The 19,706-nt window shown below is 41.5% G+C and overlaps 1 protein-coding gene across 2 annotated transcripts in view; it reads right to left on the bottom strand.

Annotated features, from left to right (window-relative positions):
• The window catches only part of PIAS1 (protein inhibitor of activated STAT 1), a 128,492-nt gene that overhangs the window by 52,808 nt on the left and 55,978 nt on the right, over positions 1 to 19,706 (bottom strand). For both annotated transcript variants that reach the window (XM_079768443.1, XM_079768442.1), the window contains exons 3-5: positions 2,060 to 2,144; positions 1,773 to 1,820; positions 491 to 581 (exon numbers count right to left, since the gene is read on the bottom strand). In XM_079768443.1, the coding sequence (XP_079624569.1) occupies positions 491 to 581; positions 1,773 to 1,820; positions 2,060 to 2,144 (224 nt within the window). The remainder of the gene's footprint in view (positions 1 to 490; positions 582 to 1,772; positions 1,821 to 2,059; positions 2,145 to 19,706) is intronic.

Below are 19,706 nucleotides of genomic sequence, written 5' to 3'. Positions count from 1 at the left end.
CTAAATAACCCTGTAGTCTCATTATAGTAAGTGTGAGAAAAATACTGGTGCTAGATCTCAAAAACCTCTAAAATTAAAGAATGAGGATGAATTCATAAAGAGCTCAGGTAAGTATATAAGGAATATTCGAAAGTTGACCGTTAACAGTCCCCACTCTCTCCCTCTGTTTAAGGCATGGCATTCTTCTACTCTACCATAGGCTTCCAGATGCACATGAATACAGCTGAGGTTTTATTGAAACAATTTATTCTCCCCAAAATCCAGTACAGCACTAAAGATGCCACACCTATCTCCAAGTCCTAGATTTTGTCTCCACAGCCAATGTCACAGCTGTTAATTATACATAGTTGGTACAAGTGTTTCACTCAGTGAATATATATCCAAAATAAAGATGTTTCCTTAATGAAAAACTATAATTAACAACAGCTGTGGTAACTTAATTGATAGCTGTGTTGGCAATGCATTTTAAAAAATAGCTTTTAGGACTTACGGGAAGGCTGCAAGGTTTTGTATTCACTTTCACACAAAGGTTGGGTGGGAAATGATCTTCTTGTGGACAACTGGTTTCTGATAAACAAAACCTAAACAATAAAGAAAAGTTTAATTTCCTTTATTAAAGGATGACCTCATTATTTTTAAGTAGCTAAACTAAAAGATCACCAAACTTAATTTAAAAAACTATCAAACTAGACACTTCAAAGAATGAATAAGCATATTTAAACAGGTTTAAGAGAAATAGTTCTGTAAATGTAGAGTTTCAGTGACCATGGCTATCAACCTGTTGTTGTCTGAGTAATGTTCAAAGGTAATGGGGAAGGGGGGGTGGGAGGTTTTGTAGTTGAATAAATTGAAGTAATTCTGAATCAAAAAATGAAATTAGGTTTCCTTAATATAGAAATTCTCAGAACTAGGGTAACATGCACTATAACTTTTTAAGAGGGAAATATAATATACAATATTTCCCAACTTCATTTGCCTGTGAAACATTTCTTTTTTTTTTTTTCGGTTTTCAGTGAAATGTTGTAAGTTCATCCCAGAACTAATTCTATCCACTAATCAAGTCACTCCATTATTCCCTGAGAACTGAAGATGTTGAATAATAACATTACTTATCATATATTCACATGTATTTAGAATACTATTTTAGAAACTCATGAAAATATTTATTTCATGAAAATATTTTATTTCTAAATTAAATATATATAACCTTTTGGGAAAACTCAACGCAACTATATAACTTGTAAATTTTCACTCTATTCATTTTTATATAGATCAAGAAATAAATTATTAATTTACTATTTAACCCATCTGTTCTTAATTACTTCCTTATTCCCAATACACAGCTGAGGCTCATTCCTCTCCACCTTTCTACCTCAGACCATTTTGGTTTTTGTTCACCTATGAGACACTGTAGACTTAACCTAAGTTCCTTATCTACAGTAGTTTGCCGCTTATGCAGAAAAGGCCTTTGCTCTCATAAAACTTGGTATTTCTGAAGAGCTGGCCACTGTATTTGAACATCATTAGCTGGAGCTTCTCAACCCACTGAGGGGTAACCAAAGTGGAAATGTGGTTAGATATATAATAAATGATTTGCTATATTAAAATCTAAACTGGATAAAAATTAGGACATTTCATAACAGAAGGTTTTCCCTCACCCAAACATCTAAACCCAATATTTTCTATACATTTAAAAATTAGGCAAATTAAAAAATTTCTTTAAAGAATATTAACTTTTAAACTTTGGATATATACTGTAGTTAACACTGTACCTTAACTGGACCTGCACTGTGAAGTCACATTTGGTCCCAGAAATATCCCTAGAAAAGACAGAATAAGAACTACAATTATTTTTAAAATATGCAGATGAAACCTGATTCAAAGACACTGTTACTACTCCAGAAAGTTCTTCAAATTATCAGATACAACTGTTTAAGGGTAACTAATACTATAATAGTATTTTTAAAACTAATATTTGCATGACATTAATACCCAATTCACTTATAGACTAAACTGGATTTAAAGGCCAAGCTGCAAGTTACACTTGAAGACAACTTACATTGAACTACTGATTTGCTGCACTTGTTGTGGTGTCAATGCAAATGCAAAACAGGTTTCTCGAAAGCGTTGACTGTTGTCTGATGCTAAAGAAAAAAAAAATTATACTTTTAATTACCTTCAAATTCATCAATAAAGAATACAACAAAAATAATAAAATAAATAACAAATCACATGCCTTTAATCAACTAGGATGTACTCTAGAGTTTAGATTAACATGGCAACTAAGCACTTTTTAAAAAATATATTTTTATTGATTTCAGAGAGAAAGGGAGAGGGAGAAAGAGATAAAAACATTTATGATGAGAATCATTGATTGGCTGCCTCCCACATGCCCCACACTGGGGATCAAGACCGCAACCCAGGCATATGCCCAGACTGGAAATTGATCCATGACCTCCTGGTTTATAGGTCAGTGCTCAACCACTGAGCCATGCCAGCTGGGCACAACTAAGCACTTTTAAAAAATAAGAAATCTGACAGCTGTAATATAGCAAAAATAGGCACAAAAATGGCTAATTCCAGAAGAAATATCAGGATTCGGAAAATACATAATCAAAAAAATCCTAATAGCCCTTAGCCGGTTTGGCTCAGTGGATAGAGCGTCGGCCTGCAGAACAAAGGGTCTCGGGTTTCATTCTGGTCAGGGGCACGTACCTTGGTTGCAGGCTCCTCCCCAGCCTGGGGCCCTGGTGGGGCTCATGAAGGAGGCAACCAATCAACACATCGATGTTTCTCTCTGTCTTTCCCTCTCTCTTCTACTCTCCCTAAAAATCAATGGAAAAATATCCTCGGGTGAGGATTAACAACAACAACAAAAAATACTAGTATCTCTCTCTCTCTCTCTCTCTCTCTCTCTATCTATCTATCTATAAAAAGCAGTAACATGCAAACTAGCCAGGCGTCACAACCAGCTGAGGAGGAGGCTGCATCACGACTGCTCAGGAGGAGCTGCGCGTGCAGATGAGCGGGAGGGGACTGCGTGCTGCCCCCAGCCCCAGCGGACACACAACAGGGGTGGGGGCATGCTCCAAGCAGCCTTGGCGCAGCTCAGAGCACACCCCCGGTGGGTGGCAGTGGTGGCTGGAGCAAAGCAGCCCGGGTCCTGGGTGCCGGAGGGAAGCCGGAGCCGGAAGCCAGGGGAAGGAAGGCCTATTCTTGCACGAATCTTCGTGCATCAGGCCTCTAGTCTAATATAAATGTCTAAAAAGCACACTTGTAAATAAAACATGCTGATATTAAATTTACTTAAAATAAAACATAAACCCATTTAAAGATATAGTATATGGTTTCTGAGCTAAATAACAAACATTCTCACCTTGAGATCTGCACAGGTAAGATAACATTTAGTCTTTAAGGCAAATTAAGAATTTTATCATCTCCTAATTATATACCACTCAAGTTTTAGCCAATAAATATCATATATAATTTTTCCTATGCTTAGATGACTTAACTTCAGAATCTGCCTGTGGTCACTATCTCAAAGATGCAAAGACTTACAAGGAGAAAGGAAGGGAATAAAGAAAAGAAGGGAGGAAGAGGAAGGAAGGTGGGGAGAGAGAAAAGAGCAACAGAAGAGGTAAGCAAGCACAGGTCAGTGTAGAGCAGGGATTCCCTACAGTATGCTGTGTGAGCAACAACAGTCTCTTAGCTTTTAATACATGTTACATATGGCCGGCATGGCTCAGTGATTGACCATCAACCTATGAACCAGGAGGTCACAGTTTGATTCCCGGTCAGGGCACATACCCAGGTTGTGGTCTCAGTCCCCAGTAGGGGGGTGCAGGGGGCAGCCAATTCATAATTCTCTCTCATCATTGATGTTTTTATCTCTCCTCCCTTCCTCTCTGAAATCAATAAAAAATATATTTAGCCCTAACCGGTTTGGCTCAGTGGATAGAGCGTCGGCCTGCGGACTGAAGGGTCACAGGTTCAATTCTGGTCAAGGGCATGTACCTTGGTTGCGGGCACATCCCAAGCAGGGGGTGTGCAGGAGGCAGCCGATCGATATTTCTAACTCTCTATCCCTCTCCCTTCCTCTCTGTAAAAAATCAATAAAATACATATACATATACATATATATATATATATTTAAAATATATGTATATATATTTAAAAATAATTTTTAAAAAAATCAATGGAAAATTATCCTCCGGTGAAGATTAACAAAAAAAAAAAAAAAAAAAAAGGGAAAGAAATGCCAGATTAAACTATTTAAACTGTACTTTTCCAGGGTAATTTTCTAGAACGAAAAGATCCCTATAAGTTATTAATCAAGGAACTCCTGACCTGTGGGCCACTTAAACCTGTGCAATAAAAGTAGCTTGCTTAAACTGGGTTTGATCCTAGTTGCAAGCAACACTTCCTCCAAAACTACCATCAACTGAACTGCAGTATGTGATGCTGAAAAATCTAAATAACCGTATACCTATATGACTATGAGGAAAAAAAAATGGAAAAGAGCTTTGATGCTCTTTCATCTCAATATAGGAGTATCTTATTTATTTATTTATTTATTTACTTACTTACTTACTTACTTACTTACTTGAGGCCCCGTGCACAAAATTCGTGCACTTGGGGTGTGTGTGTGTGTGTGTGTGTGTGTGTGTGTGTGTGTGTGGTGTCCCTCAGTAGAGGCGGGAGAGGCTCCTGCCACCGACTGTGCTTGCCAGCCATGAGCCCAGGCTTCTGGCTGAGTGGCGCTCCCCCTGTGGGAGCGCACTGACCACCAGGGCCCATCTGCCCCCTGGTGGTCAGTGCGCATCATAGCGACCAGCAGTTCCACCATTTGTTCTATTTGCATATTAGGGTTTTATTATATAAGACTAGAGGCCCGGTGCACAAAATTTGTGCACAGTGTGTGTGTGTGTGTGTGTGTGTGTGTGTGTGTGTCCGTCCCTCAGCCCAGCCTGCACCCTCTCCAATCTGGGACATCCCTCTTACAATCCAGGACTGCTGGCTCCTAACTGCTCGCCTGCCTGCCTTCCTGATTGCCCCTAACCACTCCCCTGCCAGCCAAATTGATGCCTAACTGCTCCCCCGCCAGCCTGTTTCCCCCTAACTGCCCTTCCTTGCAGGCCTGGTCCCTCCCAACTGCCCTCTCCTGCTGGCCTGATCACCAACAACTGCCCTCCCTTGCAGGCCTGGTCCCTCCCAACTGCCCTCCCCTGCTGGCCATCTTGTGGCGGCCATCTTGTGTCCACATGGGGGCAGCCATCTTGTGTGTTGGAGTGATGGTCAATTTGCATATTACTCTTTTATTAGATAGGATTTTTATTGATTTCAGAGGGGAAGGGAGAAGGTGAGATGGAATCATCAATGAGGAGAGTCACTGATCGGCTGCCTCCTGCACAGCCCCTACTGGGGATCAAGTCTGCAACCCAGGCATATGCCCTTGACCGGAATCGAACCCACGATCTTTCAGTCCGCAGGTCAACGTTCTATCCACTGAGCCAAGCCAGCTTGGGCAGGAGTATCTTTTAAAGGCCAGGTTGTGTTTCTACTTTCTGTGATGTAGGAGTTTTGTGTGTTTTTTCTTTCTTAGAACAGTACTAAAGTAACTTACCAAGTACAAATATTCATATTACTCATTAGGTATAATTTCAGATTCATTTTAGAATACATGACTACAGTTAAGTTTTGGACATGGCAAATGCACATGCAGATTTAGAGAAAGAAGATATGACTAAAATAATGAGGCTGTTTCTTGTGCCATATATAGACTCTGTTTTATTACTTCATAATCCCTATTTACATTCTCTTTTACATACAAACTAGAGGCCCAGTGCATGAAATTCGTGCACGAGTGCAGTTCCTAGGCCTGGCCGGCAATCGAAGCATGAGTCTAGCGTGGAAGGGCAGGTCCCAACTGACCTCTGGGCCCTGGGCAGCACCTGGGCCCCCACACGCCCCACTCTGCCTGAATCACGGCGCCTGAGTCCCCACGCGGAGATGCGGTGAGCGAGGCCGGACGCCGCGGGCCAGGGTACAACATGGGCCTCTGGGCCACTCAGTGGCGCCACATGGAAGCCTGGCAGGCAGCGTGCTCTCTCCCTGCCGGCCTTGCAGACCAGTTCCTGCACAAATCCATGGGGAGCCTGACCGACCCCTGTGGTCCCAGCAGCTGTGAAGCGGGCTCCTCGCGGGAGTCAACAACTGAGTGTGGGGGCTTCCCTGGCACGCGAGCCCTGGCGTCCCAGGTGAGGGTAGCAGGGGGAGTGAGAGCGAGCTCGGCAGACACCCCGCATTCTCACTGCACCTCCGTCCCCATCACCCCTGCCCCCCGGTAGCTGGCGAGAGGTCGCAGCACGTCGCTGACGCCCGCTATGTTCTGCACCGCCCCCTGGTAGTCAGTGCACATGATAGCAAGCAAACTCCCAGCCGAAGGGACAATTTGCATAGTATATAGGACTAGAGGCCCAGTGCAGGAAATTTGTGCACAGGTAAGGTCCCTAGCGGCTGCTGCCTGCCGGCCTGGGCCTCCCTTCCCCCGGATGCCTGCTGCTGCTGCCGGCCAGGGTGGGGCTGGCCAGGGAGAGGGCTTGTGGGCGGTTGGCCGGCCGGTCCTGCCCCCGGTCAAACTCCCGGTTGAACTCCCAGTCTAGGGGACAACTTCCATATTAGGCTTTTATTATACAAGCAATGCTCACAGAGTTACTACTATAAATCTAGAAAAACATCTTTTTATACTATGTGGTTTTAGGCATAATTTCCACCATGAACACCAGTAAAGAATTTATAGTTTGGGTCTTAGATAACAGAGTATCTAAAAACTTTTCTAAGTGAGTTAAGCTATCATTATCCCTTTCAGAAAAATTCAGGCCAAACGGACTCTTCATACTTAAAAAGAAGTCTTAGAAGTCATCCAAAATAATGACTTCTAATGTTTGGGGCATGCACCTCAATGTGTACATAAGACAATCCATTGGGATACAGGAAAAAACTATCTACCTGTAAAACAGGAGTTTTAAAAAGTTGAGATTATACATAACATCTGAAGTCTACTATAGTAATTTACAAAAATATCTAAAATTGTATATGAAAATGTTAACTTATATGTACACTAGAGGCCCGATTCACGAAATTCGTGCAAGAGTAGGCCTTCCTTTCCCCGGCTGCCAGCACCGGTTTCCCTCTGGCACCCAGGACCAGGGCTTCCCTTGCAGACCCAGCTTTGTCCGGAAGGACATCCAGTCTAATTAGCATATTACCATAATAGATGCCAAATTATTTTGCTGAGCAGTCCAAGTAATCAAATAAGTTTGTAGAACATTGATCTAGAGTTCAACCTTACTTTCAATCCTTTCATTCATACTTTGAACCCTTTTAGAGATGGGGAAGAGTAGCCATTACAGACAGTCCTCAGGTTACGTCAGACTCAACGTACGTCATTTCATGGTTACGTCGCCATTTCCCATTTATTTAAAAAAAAAAGTTCCGTCACTTTGACGTATGTACATATGTGCTTTGTTTGTTGTTATTTATTTACCACAAGTAAAGGTCAGGAATTGTTATCTTTCTTTTAAATTTTGTTTACTGTTTCACTTCATTACTGCTGTGTATGTGCTCCATGTGAGTGACACAGGTGCTTATGTAGGTGGGTTCCGACTTACGGCAAATTTCGCGTTACGTCGTGCCGTAGGAACGGATCTCCAATGTAACCCGAGGATCTACTGTACATTGTTAGGCAGAAGGTGGGTAACTGGTGATGAACAGTTTAATTGTAAGAAAGTTTGCAGCCCTATAGAGAGCAGCAAAGTTTAGTGGAAAGCGATGAGATCACATAGACCTAGATTCCAAACTGATTTTGCCACATATTTGCCATATGACCTTAGGTATTTACTTACCCATTTTGAGTCTGTTTCCCTCATATACAAACACACATACACTTACACAAAACTCTAATAGAGTTATTTTGAAGAATATAAATGCAGTAAGGTATTTAAAACAACCAACAATTTCCTTTTCTGTCCCCTTTCCTCCTTATGCTCTTATCCTATACCAGGGCCCAGTGCAAGAATTCATGCACCTTGAAAGGAACTGTGGGCCACGAGGCTGCGGTAGGCACAGGGGTGGGTCTCGGCCCATCCTCCGTGCCCCTGCCTGGCCCCTCCGGCCACGGCCCCAAGTCCCGTCTACCAGCAGCCCCACTCCTGCCGCCACCACTGCCACTCCCATGCGCTGACGGCGCCAGCCCCACTCGCACCCGTTGAGTGATTGGGGCTGGCACCAGGAGCAGGTGCGAGCAGGGCCAGTGCCGTCAGCCTGCAGCTGGCCAGAGGGAGGGAAGCCCGGGTCCCGGGCGAGGCAGAGGCGGTTAAGGGCGATCAGGCCAGCAGGGGAGCGGTTAGGGGCGATCAGGCCAGTAGGGGCGATCAGGCAGGCAGGCAGGCAGAGGTGGTTAGGGGTGATCAGGCAGGCAGGCAGAGGGGTTAGGGGCAATTAGGCAGGCAGGCAGGCGAGCAGTTAGGAGCGAGCAGTCCGAGATTGCAAGAGGCAGTCGGACATCCCCCGAGGGTTCCCGGATTGGAAAGGGTGCAGGCCAGGCTTAGGGATTTCCCCCCCCCTCACCCCGTGCACGAATTTTGTGCACCAGGCCTCCAGTTTTGATATAAAATTGTTTAAAAAGACAGTTACTAAAGCAAAATGGCAAAAAGGGCAGAAGGGGGGAAAGGGCTGAACAACAGAAGCATGCGGAACTGTTACTAATATTTAAGGCTCAAATCAAGAAAGAATTATAGCTAAAAATTCAGAAAGAAAAGGAGGGGAAATGGTATTCTTGATACCAAGGGAAGAGAGAATTTCAAAGCAAGAGTGGACAGTGTTAAATGCTCAGAGATCAGTTAAGATATGAATTGAGAACAGGATTTAACAACCAGCAAGTCAAAGGCCATCTTAGCAGGATGTGTTTTAGTGGCATGGTAGGTAGGAGCAAAAGCCAGACTGCAATGCCATCAGGTGTGAATAGTAAAGTCATTCGTTAACACTTTTAAAAGCTTTAATTGCTTTTCTATCTGCGATAGCAAATAGCAAATTATACTAAAATCTCTTATTTGTGCATTAATTACCATACTATTTTCAATCACTGTAATCTAGCCTAAAGGTATCCAAAGTTTTATAATGTACAGAAATTTGAAATTCTGCTAGGATAGGAGTTTGAATATTGGCGCTTTGGGGATGCAGGATGAGTATCCCTCAGGTAGGTAGTACCTCAGCCTCTCAATGTGACATGAATTTTATACTTGTCAATAGCTCCCAATGAGGATAAAAACAGAAGTCACTCCAATTTTCACTTATTCTATACTCCAATTTAGAGAAATGTTCTAGTGGTGTTCATAATTAAGCATACTTAACAAAGGTCATAGTTACTTTAAAATATTCTCTTATAAATATTAAGCGCTTATGTGTTCATGAGAGAGACAATTTGACCACCACACCCCCGTAAATATTAATTATTAATGTTTCATTTGTAAGGAAGAAAAGCATTGCTCAAAATATCCAAGATTAATTGTAATTCAAAATACATAAAATATGCAGGGAAAGTTAAGGATTTTGAAATTTCCTTTTTTTTTTTACATCTAGTTCATTGTTCTACAGACATATGAACTAGATTAAAAAAAGAGCTCTAGCCAGTTTGGCCCAGTGGATAGAGCGTCCGCCTACGGACTACAGGGTCCCAGGTTCGATTCTGGTCAAGGGCACATGCCTGGGTTGTGGGCTCAATCCCCAGTAGGGGGCATGCAATAGGCAGCCAATCAATGATTCTCTCTCACCATTGATGTTTCTATCTCTCTTTCCCTCTCCCTTCCTCTCTGAAATCAATAAAGATATATATTTTTTTAAAAAGAAAGAGAAAAAGAGGAATCATGTTGCAATTTACATATATTCAAAACATTGGACTGTAAAGCCTAGATACATAAACAAAGTTGTTGAGATTCTGATGATAGAAACACTGAGCTAAATTCAGTGGCTGTACTTTCAACTGCTCTAAAAATATTTGCTATTCCACCTCACCAGCAGAAAAAGCTAAAAATAGTCATCTTTCTGTTATAGAATATTTCTTGCTGTCTTGGGGAAAGTGAAACTGAAGTACTTATTTACAACATCAGCCTTAAAATCTTTAATGAGCTCTCCAGTTTATTCATACAAACAAACAAAAACCTGGATAACTATGTAATTTTTTAAAACATGCTTGGAATAATAGTTTCATCAACTAGACTGCTAATAACCATTAAGACAGAAGGTGGCAGAAAATTTGTTTCCTCTAATACAATGCATATACTGAATTATCAACAAATTTACATTGCTTTAACTACGTACCTTATCTTTAAAAATGGTAAGTTTTAAAGGCAAACAATATTAATAACATGAGAAGTCATAAAATATTAAAGGAAAAAAGGCAAGATATAAACATAAAATATATACCATAAGTACACTTATACATATGCATTAAAAGATCAGTAAGGGGAAGCAAAACTGATTTCTTTGTAACTACTTCTTCACATTGAGCACATATTGGTTTTGTGTTTTTTTTTTACATAGCTTGTAAAAAAAACACACACTGTAATATCACACACATTAAATATACATCTGGAATGTTCTACTGGTAGATTGTGAGAATTTTCAAGGTGGTCAATATTTCACAATAAAACCTAGCTAACGTTTTTGGGGTACAACAAAAGTTACACATGCATTTTTCCACTCATACAACAAAAATGTACCAATACTAAGAAAAAGGAAACAATTGTCACATGCAATATTATTGAACTGTAGCTCTATAAAGCCCTTTGATTTAATTTTATCACACTTTAATTGCAGGTTATTAATAAACTAATTTTCAGTAAACTTGTCTATAATTTTTTCATCATCTTTTATCTTCTGGAGTTTTGTGTTGTTTTTTTAAAACATACTTTTACTGATTTCAGAGAGGGAGAGATAGAAACATCAATGAGAGAGAATCATCCAACAGCTGCCTCCTGCACATGTCCCCCTACCCGCGGGGGAACCTAGTCTGCAACTCAGGCACATGTGCCCTGATAGGGAATATAACCGTGATAGTCTGGTTCACAGGTCAACACTCAACCGCACCGGCCAGGCATATCCTCTGGAGTTTAACACTATCTGTCTTATTTAGTCTGTCTTTATATTCTGTCTAGGTTTACTGAATTAGTAGCTTGGTCTCTTGATGGATTTAATCAAATGAGCCTATAAAGACTCCTTGGCAACTTTAAAGCTACAAGTACTGTATTGTAAATACTTTATCTGGCCCATCTATTCTCTCACAGCTGGCAGGCTATCAGGCTATTTAAAGTCCAGTGGGGTTAAGAAACAGGACTGGACCCTAACCGGTTTGGTTCAGTGGATAGAGTGTCAGCCTGCGGAATGAAAGGTCCCAGGTTCAATTCCGGTCAAGGGCAGGTACCTTGGTTGCGGGTACATCCCCAGTAGGAGGTGTGCAGGAGGCAGCTGATTGATGTTTCTCTCTCATCAATGTTTCTAACTCTCTATCCTTCTCCCTTCCTCTCTGTAAAAAATTAATAAAACATATTTAAAAAAAAAAAAGAAACAGGACTGGGTCAAACCAAGCTGGCCAGCTACGAACCAAGCCCGATGATCAATGTTTAAATGCAAAAATAGAAAAAGGAAGCAGATTATAATTGGGAAGTTAGTTTTCTTTCTGTTACAAAAATGTGTTGTCTTTTTTTTTTTTTTTGGTTGCTGGTAATACAACCATTCCAAGTTAGAAAAAAAAAAATCTAAAATTCTGCTACTTGATGATAGCAAGCTAAAAAGCATTTTGATATATATTCTTCCAGGCATTTTCCTATACATACATATATCATGGGTGTAATACACACATTGTTTCCCACAAATTTGCACTGAATACTTTGTGACTTAAAAATTTGTAATAAAAAAATCTTTCCATGTCAATAGCATGTCTTTGTCATTCTATTATATAGATGTACTATAATTTAACCCATCTCCTATTGCTGGACATTTAGGTTATTTTCAATTTTTCGTTCCAGAACCAATGCCTTCCTGATCCTTTCCTCCCTCCCTGGGTGTGTGGATATGTTTTCCTATAATCTTTTATTTCCTTAGGATATCCTCTTAGAAAAGGAATGGGTGGGTCAAAAGATAAACACATCTTTTAAGCTTTTGGACAAGTTGCAAAATTGTTTCCAGAAATGTTGTTCACTTGTGTCAAGTGGTATATGAGAGTTCTAGATTTCCTTGCCAACACAGGGCAATAGATAAAAAACACCTTATTGTCCCCCTAGCCGGTTTGGCTCAGTGGATATAGAATGTCAGCCTGTGGACTGAAGGGTCGGTCCCAGGTTCAATTTCAGTCAAGTACACATGCCTCGATTGCAGGCTCAACCCTGGCCTGTGTTGGAGACAACCAATCGATATGTCTCTCTCACACTGTCACGATGTTTCTCTCATTCTGTCTTTCCCCTCCCTTCCACTCTCTCTGGAAATCAATGGAAAAATATCCTCAGGTGAGGATTTAAAACAAAACAAAAAGAACCACACATCTTATTGTTTTACATTTGTGTTTCATTGACGAGTTTTCATACCCTATTGGCTTTGTGTTGTGAATCACTCTATTCTGTTGTATTAGTCATCTCTTAATTTTTTTTCTTTTGATGCTTCAAACCTAGAAACTTTTAATGACTTTGATGAAATTAAATAACAGCAGTTTCTTTGGTACAGGGTAGGTTAAAACCTACCTGGAAGATTCATGAGAAAAAGGGAGGAAAGAAATCAGAATCAGTAAATGAAGACACCCCTGGTGAAGAACTTTGTGGTGAAGGAAAAGAAAATGGAGGTATAGCTGGAGATAAATTAAGAGAAACAAAATGTTTTTTTAAAATGTGAAAGTTTGCATGAAGTTACATATTAATGGGAATCATCTAGCAAAGATAACATAGGACAGGGAAGAATTACTAAGCAAGGTCCGTGAATAAGCAAGTGAATGGGATCTAAACACGAGTGTAAGAATTGGCCTTAGCACAAAGACCAAATAGTTCATCCAGAGTCACAGAAGAAAATGTATATAGCATATTGTCAGAGAAGTATTTAGGTACTTTTTGTGGGGTAGAGGGGAAAGAGGGTAATTGGTACTTTTCATGGTGAGAACTTTTAGAAGTTAACTTTTGATTCGTTCCACTTTCTCAGTGCATAAGAAATATGAAGCAAAGCCAACAGCAGAGTGAAGAATAGTTGTTTGTGAAAGAGAGTATGCCGTGTGAGAATAGGATAAGAAATAGTCATCTAGCAAAGACAGACAATATATGAACTAGTGTAACACTATCTGATGGCTGAGTAAGATTAAGCACTTTTATTCACACAGAGTTATTTCTAAAAGCCTTTCATACATTAAAGATATTCACATATTATAAATACTTTTCCTTGGTTTATTTTGTCATTTAATATAATAAAGTGTTTGGGGTTTTTTTTGAGTTGTCACAATGAAATTGCATTGCTTCCTTTCTTCAGGGAAAACTCCTTCCTAGCCACAATACTATTTAAATATTACTTATGCACTTTAATGCATTATTTAGACATTTATTTAAATGCAACCTATTGTTTCCTGATATTTAGTTTCACTTTAAGTGAAACTCTTTAAATAATTTTGATGTTATTCTGTTAAGTTACAAGGTAGAAATCTTACTTTTTAATGCTTTATTGGGTATTTTGGAACAATTAAATTCATGCTACTAATTAGAAATTTCACTTTTATGCTATTTACAAATTGTATTTTTACTTCATTAACTGCTTACTAAGGCACCAGTTTCACAGTTTCAATTACTATACCTTTGCCATATATAGAGATAGTATATTTTATATGTGATATTGCATACAACCTTTTCAGAATTCCTGTTCTCACTTCCTCTAGATTATACTAGACATTTTGGTCATGGCACCCACCACATCCACATTCTAGTTGAACCTTTGCAACCCACACCTCCTATCAGGGAAGTAACTTTTCTATACTGAACAGCCAAATTTCCAAGGGGTGGCCCATCCACTGACTTCTAGGCCAGTGGTCGGCAAACTCATTAGTCAACAGAGCAGCAAACCGCGGCTCGCGAGCCGCAGTTTGCCGACCACTGTTCTAGGCAATGACTAAGCATGAAAGGATCCATCCATCATTAATAATATATTAACTAAAATCAATTCAAACAACCTTCTTCCAGGATTTGGAGTGTGGAACTTTGAATATTTTGTGTTCTTTTTGCCCAGAGGTAAACAAAATAGATGCTTAGAAAAAGATACAGAGGTGCCATAGATGGAGAGAATGTACATAACCAGACAAAGTATATAATCATAGTTTCTGATTCTGATTTTAATTCTCATATTTTCTTACAATAAACTTTTCTTAGGTGACCTGGAGTATTATCTTTCCTTGCAATCAAAAAAAGCCTACAACCTTGCCCTAGCCCAGTGGTCGGCAAACTCATTAGTGAACAGAGCGGCAAACCGCAGCTCGCGAGCCGCAGTTTGCCGACCACAGTCCTAGCCGGTTTGGCTCAGTGGCTAGACATAGGCCTGCGAACCAAAGGGTTCCGGATTCGTTTCCAGTCAAGAGTAAGTAACTCTGTTGTAGACTCCTCCCCAGCCTGGGCCCTGGTTGGGGCTCCTGCAGGAGGCAACCAGTCGATGTGTTTCTCTCACATCAATATTTCTCTGTCTTTCCCTCTCTTCCACTTTCTCTAAAAATCAATGGAGAAACATCCTCGGGTGAGAATTAAAAAATAATAAAATAAATACAAAAAAGCCTACAACCTAAAGGAATTTTATAATTTGATAAAGTTTCCTTTTCTTCCCTTCACACCCCTCTCGATTAAATTGGATTTTTAATTACAACGACACTAAATTTCTTGAGAATAGACATCTTTCAAAGGACAGTGTCTTCCTATATATTTAACCCTTTGCACTCGCTTGCTTTTTTTCTCGATTCCTTTATTCTACTCGGGATTTAATTTTTTAAATACCCCAGATTTTACAAAGCGCGGCAGTAGAATAAAAAACTGGAGTTTCTTTTCATACAAACTTATTTATTTGGATTTTTTTATATTTCAAATTATTGATACATTCAAAGAGTATAAAAAGAGCTGCTACCGATGCTAACCGTGTCGAGTCACACTCGACATCCGAGTGCAAAAGGTTAAGAAATAAGTCCTGCACATTTGATGAGTACTCTTTTGTATTTTATTTATTGTTACATGAAATTTTCTTCAATTTCCTCACTAGTTCTCAGCAAACATATCATTATTTCTCATGGTGTGGGCCATTGAGAAAATATCTTGGGATAATCTGAAAGGAAAGCGTTCCATGTTCAAAGAATTTTGGGAAGTTGTTACATAAAACATCTCCCAGTTAGAGATTTATAGAGCACATTTTAAACCCTGAGGAATTCTACAATAACAAAACTTATTTAAATTTAAGTTCTCAAACTTAATGGGGCATGGTCAAAGAACACCTACTGGGTTCTCATGAAACCCGTATCTAAGGACCACATTTTGTAGAACAGTGGTATATAAGCCAGTAGGCATTCCCTGTATACTTAATTCAACAGTTTCTATTCCCCCAGTAATCATTTTTCCTTGTGGTTTTATTTCCTGTCTCAGAATGGAGCATGTGACCAAAGTCTAGGCTGAAAAGTGCATTGCAATCCTTTGCCAGGATTGATTGGTCAGGGGCTAGATATGGCATTTAAAGTAGTGCAATCATAGTGAAGCTCAGGACTTTTCCTGGAAATGTTAGGACAAAGACTTTTTCTCTTTTTGGCTAGATTTGAATCTGGAAGAATTCTGGGAACTGCTGGGAACTACATAATGTCTAAAGAAGTGGGACAAAAAAAATAAAATAAAATAAAATAAAGAAGTGGGACCAACATCAATGAAGCAAAGCCACAAAATGGAGAACATTAAATAAATTTGTTACACAGTCACTCAACAGACATTTCTTGAGCATGTATAATACATTTATAATATGTATAAGATATTATTCTAGGTGTCTGGAATACTCAATGACACAAGAGACCAAAACCTCTGTCCTTATGGCACATACATTCAATCTGGAAAGGAAAGATAAGAGACAATCCTAATATATAAAAAGCCAGGGGCCATCATGACCGAAACAACCGGATGGACGACCGAACAGCAGGCTGCGTGGGGCAACAAGGCTGGCAGGGGGGTTAGTGAGAGATGACCAAATGACTGAACAGCAGGCTGCATGAGACAACCAGGCCAGCAGGGGGGACAGTTGAGGGCAATCAAGCCGGCAAGGGAGGGGGGCAGTTGGGGGTGACCAGGCCGGCAGGGGGGGCAATGAGGGACGACCAGGCCGGTGGGGAGAGGGGGCAGTTAGGGGCAACCAGGCCAGCAGAGGGGGTCAGTTGGGGGCGACCAGGCTGGCGGGGGAGGGGGGGCAGTTAGGTGTGATCAGGCCAGCAGGCAGAGGTGGTTAGGGGTGATCAGGCTGGCGGGGGGGGGTGGGGGGGGGCAAGTTAGGGGCAATCAGGCAGGCAGGCAAACAGTTAGGAGCCAGCGGTCCTGGATTGTTAGAGGAATGTCCGACTGCCGGTTTAGGCCCGATCCCTGGGATTGGGCCTAAACCAGCAGTTGGACATCCCCTGAGGGGGTCCCGGATTGGAAAGGGTACAGGCTGGGCTGAGGGGACCCCCCCCACACCCATGCACGAATTTCATGCACCGGGCCTCTAGTCCTATATAATAAAAGGCTAATGTGCAAATAGACCAAATGGTGGAATAACCAAACAACCAGTCACTATGACATGCGCTGACCACCAGGGGGCATGCACAGAACATGATGGGCTTCAACCGCAGCAGGATGGTGGAGCAGGTGAGTGGGGGCACCAGACCAAGGTGGGGTGCCAGTTGCCGTCATTGGGGTTACTAAAAATTGTTTGCTCCCACGTGCCGCAGTCTCGCCTGGCGCTCGCACCTGCTGTTGGCACCCAGCACCGGCCCTGATCGCTTGGCGCTGTCAGCAAGTGGGAGCAGCGGCTGCCGGCCCTGATCGCCCCTCAGGGCTTCTCCACCTCCCCTACTCCTGAGGGGCAACTGGGGCCGGCAGCTGCCACTCGCACCCGCTGCCGGCGCCTAGTGCTGGTCCTGATCGCTTGGCACCATCAGCGGGTGCGAGTAGCAGCTGCTCCACCTCCCCCTGCTCCTGAGGGGTGATTGGGGCAGTAGCTGCCACTCATACTTGCTGATGGCACCGGCCCCACTCGTACCCGCTGGGAGCAGTGGCAGCGGGAGCAGGGCTGCCGGCAGACAGGGGACCAGAGGCCACAGTGGGAGGGGCAAGGCGGGGGCGCAGAGGATGGGCCAAGACCCGCCCCTGTGCCCACCACAGCCTCTCGGCCCACAGTTCCTTTCAAGGTGCACAAATTCATACACTGGGCCCCCAGTATAATAAATAATGTTAGGAAGTGATAAACACTATGGAAAAAATAGGGCAGAATAATGGGGACTTGAAAGGAAGATGAAATTTTAAATAGGGTAGTCTGGGTAAGGCTCCTAAAAAATATTGATATCTTGAGTTAAAGGAGGTGAAGGAGATAGCCATGTGAATATCTGTGGCAAGAGCATTTCAGGAAAAAACAACAACACCCATGCCAAGGCCCTAAGAACATACAGTATATTTGAGAAACAGCAAGAAAGCCAGTATGGTTACAGCCAAGTTAACAAAATGAATACTAGTAGATGGAGATAGCAGACAGGTAATGAAGAGAGGACTAGATCGTAAGAATTTTGGATTTTACTATGAGTTACAGTGGAGGCCAATGGACAGTTTAAAACAGAGAAGTAGCATGAGTAGCTTACATTTAAAAGAAATCACTCTGGCTGCTATGTTGGCTGATAATACTATAAAGGGGGACAAAGGTAGAAGCAGAAATCCACGTAATAATCCAGGTGAGAGATGATGGTGACTCAGATCAGAGTAGCAGTAGTGAAAGTTATGAGAAGTGGTCAGATTCTGGATATATTTTAAAGGTAGAGCCAACAAGATTTGCTAACTAATTAGGTTAGGCCAGGATGAGTCTAAAAATTTTAGCCTGAGCAACTAGAAAAATGAAGATACCCTTAACAAAGAAGAAGACTGTGGGTATAATTTGTTTTGGAAGAAAGAACAGATCTTTCCTTTGGACATAAGTTTGAGATAGACATCTGAATGGTGACCTTTTTAATAGGCAGTTGGATGACTCTGGAACTAATAAGAAAGATCTTGGCTAGAGATATAAATTTAGGATCATCTTAATTACTATTTAAAGCCTTGAGACTAGATAAACTCCCCAAGGAAATAAGTATAGACAGAAAAGAGATCTGGGAGAAGAAAAGGAACAAGCAAAGAAGTGTTAAGAAGAAATGACCACTGAGAAGGAAAATTGAGAGAGGAGTTTCCTGAAAGTAACATATAGGAGAACCTGGTTAACTGTGTCAAATGCAGCTAATAGATTGAGTAAGCTAGGAATTGAGAAGGGCTTTGACATCACAGATCTTTCAGTGGAGTGATGGAGCAAAAGCCCAACTGGAGTGGACTTAGAGGAGAATGGAAGGTGAGCAGTTGGAGACAGAGATTACGGAAGATTTGCTCATGGAATTTTGCCCCAATGTGGAGCAAATTAATGAGGTAGAAGCTGACAGGGAAATGCAAGGTCAAGAAAGGATCTTGGGTCCTACCCGGTTTGGCTCAGTGGATAGAGTATCCACCTGCAGACTGAAGGGTCCCAGGTTCGATTCCGGTGGTCAAGGGCACATGCCTGGGTTTCAGGCTTGATCCCCAGTGGATCAGCAGGAGGCAGCTGATCAATGATTCTCTCTCAGCATTGATGTTTCTAGCTCTCTCTCCCTTTCCCTTCTTTTATGAAATCAATTTAAAAAATACTATATATAAAAAAAGAAAAGAAAGGATCTTGGTAATGTTCATGGTTCTCAGCACCAAGCCCTTCATTCTTTGCTTACAATGGGTTAGCTTTTATGTTTATGACAGTTTAAAGTGAAATTTTCTACCATTTGCAGGTTTTTTTTGTGTTGTGTGTTTTTTAAAGCCAAACCAGGCCAATTATTTGCTCTTGTCATTTTCTTTTTTAATATATTTTACTGATTTCAGATAGGAAGGAAGAGGGACAGAGAGATAGAAACATGAATGATGAGAGAGAATCATTGATTGGCTGCCTCCTGCATGCCCCCTTATTGGGGATCCAGCCTGCAACCCAGGCATGTGCCCTTGGCCAGAATCGAACCCGGGACCCTTCATTCTGCAGGCTGACGCTCTATCCATTGAGCCAAACCAGCTAGGGCCCATTTGCAGTTTTTAAAAAGAAAACTGAGCCCAGCCAGCTTGGCTCAGTGGTTGAGCGTCAACCTATGAACCAAGAGGTCACTGGTTTGATTCCCAGCCAGGGCACATGCCCAGGTTGTTACCTCGATCCCCACCCAGTATGGGGCATATAGGAGGCAACTGATCAATGATTCTCTCTCATCATTGATTTTTCTGTCTTCTCTCTGTCTTCTCTCTCTCTCTCTCTCCTCTGAAATAAATAAAAATAATATATTTTTTAAAACCGTTTTTTAACCATTTGCACTCGCTTGCTTTTTTCTCGATTCCTTT

Source organism: Cnephaeus nilssonii (genome assembly GCF_951640355.1).
Source record: "Cnephaeus nilssonii genome assembly, chromosome: 4".
Taxonomy (NCBI): Eukaryota; Metazoa; Chordata; class Mammalia; order Chiroptera; family Vespertilionidae; genus Cnephaeus; species Cnephaeus nilssonii.
The sequence above is the reverse complement of the archived record's forward strand: the minus strand, read 5'-3'. Positions and strand labels throughout refer to the sequence as shown.